General features: G+C 44.4%; 1 protein-coding gene across 2 annotated transcripts in view; it reads right to left on the bottom strand.

The window, feature by feature from the left end:
- SMAD3 (SMAD family member 3) overlaps positions 1-10,917 on the bottom strand; it is a 68,423-nt gene extending 57,506 nt beyond the window's left edge. The window contains exon 1 of one of the 2 annotated variants that reach the window (XM_042039483.1): positions 10,391-10,917. In XM_042039483.1, coding sequence (XP_041895417.1) covers positions 10,391-10,596 — 206 coding nt within the window. In that variant the 5' untranslated portion in view covers positions 10,597-10,917. The remainder of the gene's footprint in view (positions 1-10,390) is intronic. The other variant, XM_042039481.1, reaches the window with a different exon arrangement.
- Positions 10,918-14,761: the final 3,844 nt, after the last annotated feature.

Genomic DNA, 14,761 nt, shown 5'->3' with positions numbered 1-14,761 from the left:
TGAAAAGAGCATTTATTTCAAACTTGTAAATGATTTAAAAGAGAACGTTTAATTAATAATGTTGTTTCCAGCCAGATGGCCAGCTATTAGTTTTCAGTCATCTCTTTCAGAACAATTCCCCACAAGTCTTCAGATGCAAAGTGGCTTTGAAGCAAATAGATGTGAGTGTTCAACACTCTCAGAGGCTGCCAAAACATTCAGTAAAAGACACAGCTATAGGTACAGAAATTGCATCTTTCCAAGTGGTTTTGCTGCAGGTCATGGTTGTAAAAGTCCACTAGCAACAGACACACATTTCTTTCATTTACCATCCTGTATTTGGATGGTATTAAATTCACATATGGCTATATAATATTACTTAACTGAAAACATGAGGCTACATGTATAGAGTTTCCCCTGGACTTGTGCTAACAGACCTCAGACTGGAGCTCAGGAGCAGAACACTGTGGTATGACGTGTATCAACCAGTCAAAATATTCCATGTGTACAGGAGACACTGCTACAGAGATGAATAGATAAATATTATGCAAGCCCAGCCAAGGTTTACCACTAAACATCTATGGAATTCTAATATTCTCACTGACGTAGCACCTATATATTTTCAAAGAGAGTTTCCAACAAAAATTAAAACTGCTTTCTTAGTACAAATGAGTTGCTGAGCAGCAACAGAAAGCTTTTTAAAGCAGCAAGGTAATGGGGTTTGCACCAGGTTTTTAAAATCTTGGGATTTTAAGAGCTTTCCCAAGTGTAATTAAAATCTCTGACAGGCAAGGACTGTATTTGGGAGGTAGTTAAGGTACAAGCAGGGTGCAATGTTTTGCTCAGTTACACAGTGGTGTGGAACAAACCCTGATGTTTTCAGCCTTCCCTAACCACAGTGTGCATTCATTATGCAGCAATCCACAACTGAAAGCCCGTCTTTATTCAGTTATGATTGGCAAAAACAAAGATGCAATTGCAATTCTATACCTGAACTTTCAGCCTGTAGTTCTCCCAAACAAAGCAAAACCAGGCTGGGGAAAAAGCTCCAATGATCAGCTGTCTACCTACACACGAGTTATTTATGGCATCTAATTCAGAGCAAAGCTCAACTCAGTTTGCAGAGTGCCAGCAGACTTTTATTGGCAACAGAAACCGGCTACAAAGTTGTATCAGCTTCAGTAAGTGGACAGTGACTATCTGCTCTTTAAAATTTGCCATTTAGCTGTGTAAAGCTTCATTCTACCACAGTGGTTTCAAATCTTCTGGTCTGCACTTTCCACCATTCTTCTGCAAAAACTGGACGTTAAAAAGAAAGAAAATTTTTAATGGAAAACGATGACATGAAACGGGCCAATAGGACAGATTTGACCGATGGTGAAGCTTATACTAAGTAAGTCAGGTAAATTTAGGCCCAAGAAGCAGATATGGAAAAAAATTAGCCAACTCATCTGTAAGTTTGCCCATCCCAAGCCTGCAGAACTCTTACATGGTCATGAATCCAGCACCTCCAGTGGCCACTGGAGTCTTGCTCGCAGGTTCCAGGCCAACATCAATAACTATTCCAGACTTTTTATCCCACAGGCTGCTGAATGTTGGGAAAGCAGGGAGAGGTGTCATTAGCAGGCCTTGTGCTCTTGAGTTCAAGGCCCGTAATTGTGGGGGGCTTTATCTAGGAAACATTCCTCCTTCCTGTGCTTGTGTAGCTGTGGGGCAGGGGAGGGGCACACCGGAATACGGGCTTCACCACTGGTCTGAAAGCTGGTTAAAATAGCTAAAAAAAGAAAGAAAAACAAACAGAACAGCCCAATGCCACCTTCTGCCCAGGCACAGGATCACCCACTCCAGAGCTACCTCAGCTACAAATGTGGAGGGTCTCTGCCCAGCCTCACCAATGCCCATTAGCAAACCTTCAATGAAAATGAGCGAACTCCTCTGAAATTTAAATGTTTTGCAGAGAAGTATCATTTTCATCAAACTTCCAGCTAAACCCTGCCTGTCTTCCTGCCAGATTTCCAGCCCAGGCCTGGCAAGTCCAGCGTTCCTGGGGCTGGAGCCCCCAGGTCTCTCAGGCTCTGCTGGGCAGGCTTCAAATCCTGCAGAGAATAACCCACAGAAGCCACCAAATCCCTGAATTTAAAAGGGAAAAGTGGACAACATTCAACCTACAAACACCCTCTCCCCTGTTTTCAGTTCACTGCTTTCCTGTGCTGGTCTGACTCTCCTTTCACTTGCCTGTAAATCAGAAGTAAATTTACTGAAATCCATGCAACTACACAAACACAAAAAGTGGGAAAAGCTTCCAGCTGCTTATTAGCTTTGCTTTTAGATGGAGTGCTTTTTAAACACTGATAGATTTTTTCAGATACTGTTACATATGTGCTACAAACTGGTTCTGCATCTGAGTCCAGGGGAACAACAATTTGTTCAACAAATAATAAGGACCTTGCTGTACAGCTCCATATGCATGGAAACCACAGACTTTGTATCCCTATCAAAAAACCCCACATCTGGTCTTTCTGAGAATAACAAAATTAAAGGTGCTTGTAGTTGGGTCTTTGTCTTCCCACACAGCAACACTGAAAATCCAGTTAATGGAGGGAAAGGAAATTCAAGGAAAAAAGAATTCTCCAGCTGTTAAGCACATAAAGCAACAACAGTCACACATTCAACACAGAAACAGAGGCATTCTCACGTGCCACAGATGTCTTCCTCTCAGCCCAATATTTTGTGAACCTTAACTGCTCCACATCTATGAAGAGTAAGTGAATTTCTCTTTTCATGTTCAAGCAACTAGAACAGGAATGACAAAGTTTCTCCTCTTTTGTTGTGAAAACGGAGAGTCAGTGTCAGCATCCATCATTCAACCACTGCTGGCTGCAGCTTCACCACAAAGGAAGAAATTTCTGTTTTGACTTCCTTTTTAAAAAAAGATTGAGCTATGGTTAATGAACGTCACCATTTCAGAAATAAACTCTGACCTTTCCTGTGACGCAATTTGTAAGGAAAATTTACTGAAATTCTCAACTGCAAATGATAAAGTGAGCTAAGGATGGTTCCCCTACTACTTTCACCCTGAGAACCCTGAAGCCTGGAGAAAGCAAGAATCCCAGGGAGAGGATCAATCTCCTGACACATCACCCACTGCAATCCTCTCTCCAGGATTCACACCCCTCATTTTCCATAAGCTGATCCATATTCCTGTGGGGCTGGAAAAGCAGATGGTCCTGTCATGGGGTCAGGAACACAGCCCACCTGTGCAGGTGCTCCAGGACAAGGAGGGCACACACAGAGCACAGCTGCGCCACCTGAAATGTGCCACCTCCTTGCCCTCATAACCCCAGTACTGAACAGCAAGTGAGCTGTGAAGGTATTTCTTGTGACGTACAATATTTATCAGGATCACCCCTTCACCTTTCCTAGACTCACACACGTTACATTACTCACAGGTAGGCTTTACTGGGGTTTTAAGCACGTTCTTTCACAAGGCTCACAAGTGAGAGATGTAATTTTCACTTCTCTCTCACAAGTGAGAGCAGCTGCTAATATCAGAAGTCTGCAGCACACACAAAATCCTCCCTTGCTGCTGAAGGAACAAACCTGGGTACCTGGAACAGTGTGGCTACAGCAGCTTAGGTTTCCTTAGCTAACAAAGATTTCCTACTGGAGCTCATGATTCCTGGGTGATGCTTTAAAAAGCAGGGTGTTATTTCTTACCTGGTTGGGCTCTTGTGAAGATAAGGGTTTTAACTTGGTTGGGTTTTTAATGGGGCTGCTACTATTATGCAGGAATAGTTTATTCCCACTCACATTTGTGGCCTCTGAGGAGCTGAGTCTTTAGGACAGAAAAAATACCCCGGGCTTTATGTTCTTTCTACAGAGCCATGGTACCTGGGGTAGTCAAACTTCCCTAAGGACAAGTCCCCCCACTCTGGTGGCAAAGAGATGCAGCAAGTAAGGATCAGGTCTAAAAGGCTTCATAATACCTTTAAAAGCAGCATTACTGCAACAATCCACACATTATTGGCTCCCCAGTTACACAAAGTGGTGCTACAGTGCCAAGAGCCCAATTATCACCAATTCCAAAAGGAATTTGCAAACATCTGCTGGACCTGGTGGAGTCACCCTGTGGAACTGCAGTGTCTGGGCAAGAACCTCTGCCCTGGCTTTATTTCCCTCGCTCCTGTCCCTTCCTTCTCTGCCAATCAGCACAGGCAGCTCGGGACTGGAAAAGGGTTTTTACACAACACATCAAGGCAGACAAGGACAAAAGTTAATTAGGACTATTCATAAGCCTGGCTGAAGGAGTGCTGCATCCCATCCCTGAAAATTTAATTGCACTCAGTAGAGGAAAGCTAAAACATAGTAATAATAAAAAAATAACCCAAACAACAGAAAGAGATAATTTGGGAATAAAAACTGATTTCAATTTAATTCAAGCACTTGTTGGCCCTATTTATTTCATCAAGTAGTTCACGCAGGATAATGGCATTACTGTGCATCTAACAGCATTAGAAGTTTCTAATAAATTAACAAGTGAAAATTAATGGCTGCTCAGTCCATTAAATCTTGTTAATTTTATTTCTGTTGTAATAATATAGCAATCACAAGTTTACATTATTAAACCAATATTTATCAGAAGAACTCATTCTAATTGGATCCCTGATGTGATAATCCTGTACAGTGTGTATTTCTTTATTTCATCAATTTTTTGCATTTATTTCTCATTATATTTAAATGACTGCAATATTCAGGGTCTTTTCCTAATAGTATGAAAGTTAAGCAACCATTTTAAACATCTTATTTCACACAGATTCAACACTTACTACACAATAAAATGAGAACATCATGAATCCCTTCAGAAGCTATTTTAACTCTTTTAGTCTCTTGAGAAAGGGGAGAAGAATAAAAGGCAGAGATACGAATATTTGAAAGCATCTTAACAATGGTAAAATCTATTTTTTCCCCTTAGCCTTTCAATGTCCTGGGTAAACATTCTGGTTGTTTTTCAAGATAAGAGGTGTTTTACCATGATTTTAATGCAATGGGTAGGCTGGCCTGCACAACTCAGGTAAAAAAATAAATGTAAATATTGACAAAAGGGTTTCAGTTGTAGTGACTGCTGACAGAAATTACAAAATTAAGGAGACAAAGCCTGTTGTGCTATTCCAGCAGCAACTCCGTTGAGGGGAGGGACTGCAGTGCTGGACCATAACTTCTCCCCAACCTCCCTCCTCTCCCAGTTCCTTGTCTGTGCCACAATAATTGAGTGTGTAGTTGCTCCCTAACTGGTTGTACCAATGTTATTGCTCGAGCCTGACAGCGGTGCTTTGTTTTTGGGAATGCCATGGTCTGGAATACAACAACTCCACACACACTATCCAGACTGATGTAAGAGGCAGGAGCAAGTGCAAGGGTGGGGAGAAAAGGCTGGAGGGGCTGCAGGGAGCAGAAACCTGTGCCCAGAGAGGGCGGTTTGACCTGTGGGGAGATGGCATAGACGGAGATGAGAAAAGCACTGATGGACAAGCAGGACTGCAGGCAGAAGGTCATGGAGTCGCACAGAAAAAGCTGAGTTGGAAGGGACCCACAAGGATCCTTGAGTCCAACTCCTGGCCCTGCACAGGACCATCCCCAAGAGTCACAGCCTGTGCCCACGAGTGTTGTCCAAATGCTCCTTGAGCTCTGTCAAGCTAAGGCTCATGCGCACTCACAGTATTTTCACCTTCAGACCTGACCTGCAAAGTCCCACAGAAGGCCACAACAGCTGCTCTGTGGAGCAGCCCTCAGTGCCACAGCTGATGAGGGAGGGCACTGCAGCAGCACAAAGGTTGGGGCAGGGCTGTAAAACCTGCCCATAACGCTCGGGAGGAGAGAGGTCACTGACACGGATTTGCAGTGGCAAAATCCCCAGCAAGATGGAGCTAAGCAAGGAGATGGCAGCCAGAGGGTGTTTGTACTCGGGGACACGACTGTAACCACCACTGCACACCAAGGCTATGCCTCTGCAGACAATCTCAGACCAGGCCACGAAATGGTAAAGCTCCTCACACACACGGAAAAACTGAAAACAAGCTAGTTTGAAATTGGCATTAAAAATATATATAAAATTGCACATGGACACACAAAATTGTGACTGGTCCTTTACTTATTACTGCAACCAGATGGGCACCAGTCCCAAAAGAAGAGCATAGAATCAGAGACTATCCTGAACTGGAAGGGACCCACAAGGAGCAAGTCCAACAACCCCAAAAATGTGGGGTTGTGACACCACAACATCCTTCAGGGTCTTGCAGACAGCCTCTGCCACTTAACATATTCACAGCTTTCACATTTTCCTGGTATCACCTAAGAACATGATCAATTCCTGTAAACATTGTGTGGTCAACTACCAACATAACAGAAGCTGTGCTCACACCCAAGATGTTCCTGAAACACTTATGCATTATGTTCCTTATGTATTATCCCTGGTTTTTCCCACCAAAATGTAAATCATTTAAGGAACACCTTGTTCAGTGGCTTTTAAGAAGCAAATGTGGCATGTTTCCATTTCAGTTGGTACATTCTACCCTTATCAGATGAGTTCCACAAGAAATAACAACCTACCTCTCTCCAAAACTGTTTTCTAAATTAAAAAAAACCCCACCACTTAAAAGAAGGTGTTCCTTACATACAGGAATCCTGGCTCCCCTAAAACCACTGGCAATACCAAAACAAATAAATACAGTAATGAGTTCAAAAGAAAAATGTGCATATGAAAATGTATTGCAAAATGTCATGAGATTCATGTCTTTGTGTGTGTAGCATCACTAAAGCTTTCGAAACAAAGCATTTACTATCTCATATAGCAAGACTATAGATACTGCACAGCTTGTAGAAATTACTGAGTGCCCATCACCTGGTCTGGTTTCTGCAGATCAGACCCTATAAAGGTAGATTTAAACACACATCGCAGGTCAGACTAACACACTTCATTTCTAGGGCAAATGCTGCTGGTTTCTCTGGTGCACAAAACGGCCTCTCTTCTGCCCAGAACAGTGTTAGAAACTCTTTTTTTTTGCAGGTTTGTGTTAATGTCAGATGTCGATTATATTCTTATTATATTTTTGGGTCTCAGAAGGGAATAGAGCCACCAAAAATTTAAAAATTCTGCAAGCAGCTGGAGCAGATCTTTGTCTGCTCACAGAGCAAAGCAGAGAGGCCATGAACACCCACCTGGCTGTGCTGGGTAGGTGCTAATGGCACACTTGTCCTCAGGTTGGTCTGAAAAGTGATAAAAATGCTCATCCCGAAAGCTGGGCTTTCAAGATAATGCAACTGTGACAAAGGATGCATTTTAGTGGACAGAAGAATTTGTTTTCAACTTTATCACCCGATACAGAATGAAAAAACCTTTCTGCCAGGCAGACCCACGACTCACTATGTCAGCTCTGACACCAAAGGCCACCAGCTCAGGGCACGGAGGTTTAAAATGAAGGTCCTGCTGGGGCAGGATGGGCTTTGGCAGCTGTGCCCAGAGGAGGAGGGAAGGAAGATCCTCTAATGGAGTCATCCTGTGCAGCACCACCACCATGAGAAACCATTAGGTGGTCTGAGACCAGAGAGTTTTCAGGTGGAAATTACTTCTTCCTCCAGCAGTGAAAACAAGAAGGAAAAATCCTTCTTGCCAGGAGAGTCACACTGAAATCCTTGAAGGCCTCTCCAGCCTTTTGCTGTCTGCCACAACAGAAAACCTGGGGCCTGAGGTGTCTGTCACACCACCTTCAAAATGGAGCACTTGGAAAAGTAATACATGCTGAGCAAATACACAAGCAAATAAACTAATCCTTGTTTACTTATCTGTCAGGAGATGGCATGTAGTACATATTTCCAGATCTCAGCAGATAAACATGACAGCAAGAACACATTTGTTATTCTAATTCCTTAGCCCTACAACAAAACAAGTATTTCTTTCCTGTCCTTTCTTCAACACACCCCACCTGATCAATCCAGGAATTTGCTGTATAGCCTTTATTCCCACAAGCAACGTTTCTGCAAAGCTCAAGCCCTTTTCCATGTGAAACTTGTTCCGTCTCATGGATACAATAGCTAATTTTGGACTTACCCTGCTCCTGCTGGGCCAGAGTCATCACTGGCATGGCTCCACTGTAATTCAGTCTACTGATGCATTACAGACAATGCACAACATGAGCTAATCCTTAATGATGCTTTTCGCCCCTTTCTCCCCCCCGACCTATCATTTGAGAAAATAGTGAAGTGACATATGTAAAAATTATTAAATGAAAATAAACAAACAGCAAACTAAACCCATGGTAAAATTGTCTTGCAAACACTTATTTCAGATGACACAGTAATCAGATTCAGGGATGCATTAGGACAAGCAGTGCAGCCCAGAGGAAAAGACACAGCTCTTAAAGTCACAAGGCCTAGTTAGAGCTCCAGCTCTGCACTGACTTCATAAGGACTGTTCCATGCTCCCACACCATTCCCCAACCTCTGACACACAGATATTAACATCTCGGCCCAGGCTAACCTAACCGTGCTAATTTCTAAGCAATAATAAAAGTACAAATGAAGTTGTGTTTAAAAACCAATGCCAAGGTATAAGGGGCTCCCACCAAAACAGGTTGATGCCTCCCCCACACCGAGGTTTAAGATCTGCAGCATCCAGGCTCAGTGTCATAAATTAATATGAAATGTTTTAATTTCTGCACAGATTTTCTTTAACAGAGGAAGAACAGACATTCAGTACGAGCAGCCAGGACAATCTCTGAAGGTGAGTATATTCATGACTTGTGGTATCTGTTTGTGTTGTTTATTTTCAACCTTAATTTTTTTTTTTTTTTAAGAAAGCATTGTATTTGGCCCAACTCTTTTCTTCCTTTAAACCATAAACTATCAAAACCTTTCTTATCTAAACCACCTTGTTAGGAGCCACAGAAGTTCCACGGGACTTCATGCTCTGCTCCCTAACGGGTCAGCATCAGCCAGACACAATACCCAGGTCACAGCAGCAGGGCTGCTCCAGCAATTTTCTTCTTTTGAAATGGTAAATATTTCAGGGAAGTGTTTTAAACACGGAATTACCTACGTGGAAAGCATGCTGCTTACCACGAATTTTAAAAATATAGGTTTTAAGGCATTTGTATTGTGTGGTGGCTCTACAGGTTTTGATTTCTGCTTCAAGTAGAAGCCGGAGCAACTCTAACAAAGGCTGAGAGCTCTCATTTCCATTAACTGGCCAAAATCTTAGCCACAGTCATTCACCACCAAAAAAGATAAGGAGACTTTAGCTTTCCTTTTAAAAAAACACTACAGTTGTTGGAAGAAAATTTTAGGAGTTCCAAACATCCACATTTTTAAGCTACTTGCCTCACTTTTTCATGCAACAGATGCTGCTTTGTATCAGCTCCTGCATATTAAATCATTCTGACAACCAAGAAAGCATACATTTGTTTGTGCCAGAGAGAAGCATGAATACACACACACACAGATATCTTCTCACGCAGAAGCACACAATTATACAGCATTCAAATATTTGGGATGAACTTTGGCCTTTGCTTAAAAAAAAAAAAGAAAAAAAAAGTACTCTCAAACAACAATCAGGAACAGACCCAGCAGTCATCTGGCTGAGCTCACAAAAATCAACAATCTGCAGCAATAAAACACCACTTGTGGGCAGCCATTTGAAAGTTACTTGGAAAATTATTCTTAGATGGAATACTTTTATACACGTCTTTTATGATTTATGACGGCCCTACGGATCGAGCTCGGAATGGACACTAAAAATAAAATCTATGTTAATTCAAAAAATGGAGGAAAAAACCAGTTATATTCACCCTCACGACTATGGGGGTTTTTTTTCTTGCACTCCAAACAATCTCCTTCAACTCTGCCCTGTGCATTCCCAATTTTAAAAGTAATTCGAAAATATCAGCATAGTAGGGCTCTAAATCACCCTTTCAGAGGAGTAATATGGAAGAAGCCAAACAACCCAAACAAAACCGTTTTCCTGACACATTAATCACAAGAAAATCTTAACGCAACAGCACTTGAGAACACGCTGAAACTTTTGACAATGAGAGTATCCTCAGTGAGTGGAACTAATCCACAGCGCTTCCAACTTTTTTTCTTTTTTATAATCTCAGCTCGAGACATATTTTCTCCACTACGTTTTCTCTCTCGTTACGAGAGAGTAATTCAATTCTGTAGCCAGTTACGGGGTTTTTCTGAACTAGATAAAGAACAGGCAGAGAGGACCAACACCGCACCAAGTGCCGCAGGGCCGGGAAGCAAAACAAGCACTGTCCAGGCCCTGCCGGAGCTCGGGGGATCCTGGGGGTCCCTCTGCTCCTCGGGCCCCCCCGCCCCCCGCAGGGCCCCGGGAGCCGCGCCCTCCGCGCCCCGGTACCTGGGGATGGTGATGCACTTGGTGTTGATATTCTGCGTGGTGATCGCCTTCTCCAGCTCGTCCAGCTGCCCCGTCTTCTTCAGCTTCTTCACCAGGCTCTTCACCGCCTTCTCGCACCATTTCTCCTCCTGCCCGTTCTGCTCGCCTTTCTTCCACCCCAGGAGCCGCTTGACGATGGGAGGAGTGAAGGGCAGGATGGAGGACATGCTGGCTGTGCCGGCAGCGGCCGCCGTCGGCTCCGCGCTCTGCCCGCCGCCCCCTGCGCTCGGCCCGCCGCCGCCTCACACCGCGCGGCCCGGGCGGCCCTGCCCGGCCCGGCCCGTCCGCTCCCCGCCCCGCGCTGCCTCAGCGCCGCGGGCTCGCGGCTCCAAACTTTGCCCGGAGTTCGCCGCCTCTCCCCGGCGGCGGCGGCGGCAGCTCCCTCCTCCTCCCCCTCCTGCCCCGCTCTGTGTGCGCGGAGAGGCGCCCACTCCAGCTCATTCCCAGTCTGTCTCTCATGCAAATTGCCTGCTGGCCGCCCCAGCCCGGCTTCCACCCCCTCCTTCCCTCCCAAACACGCTGCCGAGGGAGGGAGGGAGGATGGAAGGAGGGCGGGGAGGCGGCCGGCCCGTCGGGAACTCCGCGCCTCCATCGCCGCCCGCGGTTCCGTGCGGGGGATCGCGCTGCGCAGGGCCCTGGGCCCACAGAGAGGGGAAAAAAGCCCAGGAGCAGGACAAGGAGAGGTACCCAGACAAACCCCACCGAGGGGAGGCAGCGAAAATAAACACAAGTGTAAAGCTCCCCAGCTGTAAAGCCCCACAAGTGTAAAGCCCTCTCAGTGAGGGGAGGGGACAAGAGGGTCCACAAGGTGGCTGCAGCCCGTGCCACGGCCGTTTCGTCCATGGGAAGGTGCGTTCCCACACAGATGCCTGAACACAGTTTGGCCAGCCGTGCTCAGACAATCAGCTGCTTTTTGTTTCAGCCCCTTTAATTTACTATTCCATTCCCTCATCTTTCCACCCCGAGTAACAGGTACCCGAATAATTTTTGCCCTGTATCAGACACAAACGACACCCTGGAGGTGTTTACCACGGAGCTGGTCAGAAATTCTCAGACGGAATATTTTTGTCAGAGGACGGCAGTTTGTTCACATCTAGGTGTTTTGTAGAGATGCTTCGGTTTGGGCTGACTCAGGGTGGCATCCAGGTACATTTCCAGTTTCTAACTTTCCATCTCTGGGCAGACTGGGCTGTCACACTCCCCGGTCTCAAGCATCACCCCCTCCACGCTGAAAGGCAGCCCAGGTCCTAAAAAACAATATAATTATAAACTTCAGCTCCTCAAAGCAGCAGTTCTATGTTAAACTACCCCAAAATGGTGCAGAGCAAGCAGCAAGGAGGCTCAGAGCCACCTGCGGAGTCACCAGGTGCCTCCAACAAGGCTGGTTCCTTTTCTCAGCTCCAGCTGCTTCTCATCTCCCTGCAACAGCTGCCAAGGAGCAACAGGGTAAAAGTTTTGTGGGACCTGGCTCCTGAATTCTAAGTTTTCAAGCTGAGATATGCTTCCCAGTTTTTTCCATCCTATCAGAAGGGACGATGGTGAGCCCGAATTTGGGAAGCCTGCGGGGCTGCTTGGCAGCTCCCAGACACGCGGGTTCTTGCCAACCCACATTCTCATATTCCAGGATCCAGTGTAACCCAGTGGGGAGACTCCTCGAAAGCCGGCATCCCAAACCTCCCCATGCCTGTGGATTTGGAGCAGCCAGCCATCCAGATTGCCTCGTGGCAACTTAGGAACTGATGGAATCAGACAGCATCTGAGGCTCTGAGGCAACTGCCTTGGCTTTCACAGGCATGTCAAACACAGGGGTTTATTCCAACGTGACAGTATCAATTTTTGAAATATTAATATTGGATACAAATTAAATATGCCCTTCTCTTTTTTTTTTTCTTTTCTCCAGCATTCTCATATTATTCCCCAATATGCATTCCCTGAGTGTCTTGAATTTTGGAGGCTCACCACTAAAATTTTGGGCTGCTGCCCTGACCCAATTTTTGGCTGCCTCGGGTGAGATGCCTGAAGTACAAAGATGTGGAACCCCTGTAGATGATCCCAACATCGTTTGAGGAAATATCTCCTCAATACCCCTAAAGCAATACAAAAAAAAAAAAATTGACACTATTTACACTAAGAGCAGGATGCCTCAATTACTGACTTGCTGTATATTTGTGTTTTTCTGAAAAGGCCAAGTTTCTGGTAGTTTGTGATTATTTAAGGATCTGAACTCTTATTTAAAAGTTGTTCACAACTTTAGAAAATAGCTTGACTATGTGAACCAAGTGAAACACAGATGGGGAAGTTAAATACTTTTTTTATTGTAGATATTCATTCTCACTGCATTTTGAAATGGGGTGAAGTTAAATAATCTTTTTCTATTTTCTCAGTTCTTGGCCCAGCACATTTTGCAAGCCCAGAGCCTGAAGGACCTGCCTCAGACCTGGTAAGTCCAAATTACATCAGGGTGATCTCAGAGCAAATTTCTGTTGGGGACTGACATTTCTTTCTGGCTGTTCTGGATCTAAAATCATGGGCACTATTCCATTCTTTTTTCATCCAGAAAGATTTTGATAATATTCAAATCTCATTGCTACACTGAGAATTCATGCTGTAACCTTGCTTCATCAGAGCTTCTAGAATTTTCTGTCCATATTCATGGGCTGATCTTCACTCCTTACAGTCATATCACAAGTGATGGCCTGGGTACATTTGAATAAGGGGAAGGAAAGGAAGAGCTGAGTGGTTTGCTTGTGTTTGTACAGTGATTTAGTGGCAAAAGGGTGAAGGTAATTTGCTAAACACTAAACCAAACTGGGTCTCGCTTACAGTCTCTAAATGAGGTGTAGGCAGCTAAACCACTGATCTAAACTCTGGGCCACAGCAGCACTGAAAACACTCCTGAAAACAAACAAACAGTTGGGCTTGGGATGTGGGATACATTTTTAAGCTTAAGGCCATGGCATTTAATGGAACAGCTTGTGTGCTTGGTGGGGCTACCTGTCAGAATGAACTGTTCTATGAAAATATGACTTTCTGAACCCCTAGACAGTAATCCTTTATTTCAGAGAGTTTTGGACACTCTCATAGTGGAAAAATTAACAGGAAAAGCAGGACCATCCCAATTCTGCGTGGTCTGGATCCAATTGCTGGTTTACAAAATGTCTGACGTCTTGGAAGCCACCACTAGGCAGGAGAAGTTTATGCTTCTTTTTGTGATTGTGCTTATTATTTGTGAAACAGTTTGTTCTTTACTTTTTAAAAGTTATTATCTTTGCTTGGGCTTGGAATAGTAGAGGTTCAGGGTCACAGTTTGCTCTTACTGAGAAATAAAGATATAGGTAGTCTGCAATAATGTGAGAAAAAACCCAAACCCTTTACAGCTATTTTGCATTTCTTAACCTTTTACTAATACACTAGCACCCTAAAATTACTGAAAAAAAAATCTGCATACCTTGAGTTTTGATATGATTAATGAATAGGACAAGAATTAAAATTCTCCTTTCACAAAGAGAAAAATCAGGCTCTGCTTCAGGAATAATATAAAATTAGCATGAGAAACAAGAAGGTGTTCACTGGAGCTCAGCTGTGAATATAGGTACCTTTATCAGAAATATTTTTAACAGCTTCAGAGACTGAAGAATTGTTCTGTGCTTTGCTCCATGTTCCCTTTATATCCTTTGAGTAGTGAGAAGGGATTTTGGGGCAGACAGGAAGGTGCTTCCATGAACTCCCATCTCTCTGCGTGCAGGGCGAGCTGGAACAGGCAGGATGGAGGCAGCATGGCCAGAGCACACTGCTCCCTGCCTGGGCTCGGGCTCTGAGGGAGCCTGGTGCCTGCTCAAACAGCTCCCAGGCTGGCCCAACGTGCCATTGTGGTTGGGTTGAAAATCAGGGAGTGGTTGAGAAGCAGCTTCTGAGGTGCTGCCCCCATCTCTCCCTCACTGGCTGAAATATTGCATACAATTTCCTACCTGTACGTGGAAAGGGAATTGTACAACGGCACTGAAGGTGCAGGTGGACAAACTGGGAAGCTCACAGCAGACAGGGTGGGGGCCTCAACTCCTCTTGTCCAATGTTCTCCATGAAGGGTGAGATGGGCAGCACTGAAAATGAGGAGGTTTAAATTGGGTTTTCTTCATTCCTTACTTTGTAAATAAGGGCTGCAACATTTAGCTTGGAATCTATGTCACGTATAATATGCATAAACAAGGGAAAGTGTGGGAGCTTTCCCTATTGAAGGTAATGTATATATATCTATATGTGTAGAAAAGCATTTATGTGCAAGCAAACCTATCTTAATCACTCAGAACAAACCTACAGGAAAATAACTTCTGG

Source organism: Corvus kubaryi, unplaced genomic scaffold, assembly GCF_017639235.1.
Source record: "Corvus kubaryi isolate FWS band 111438036 unplaced genomic scaffold, C.kubaryi_AGA036_p1.0 37394, whole genome shotgun sequence".
Classification (NCBI taxonomy): domain Eukaryota; kingdom Metazoa; phylum Chordata; class Aves; order Passeriformes; family Corvidae; genus Corvus; species Corvus kubaryi.
Note: the sequence above shows the minus strand (reverse complement) of the source record. Positions and strands in the feature narration are given on the sequence as shown.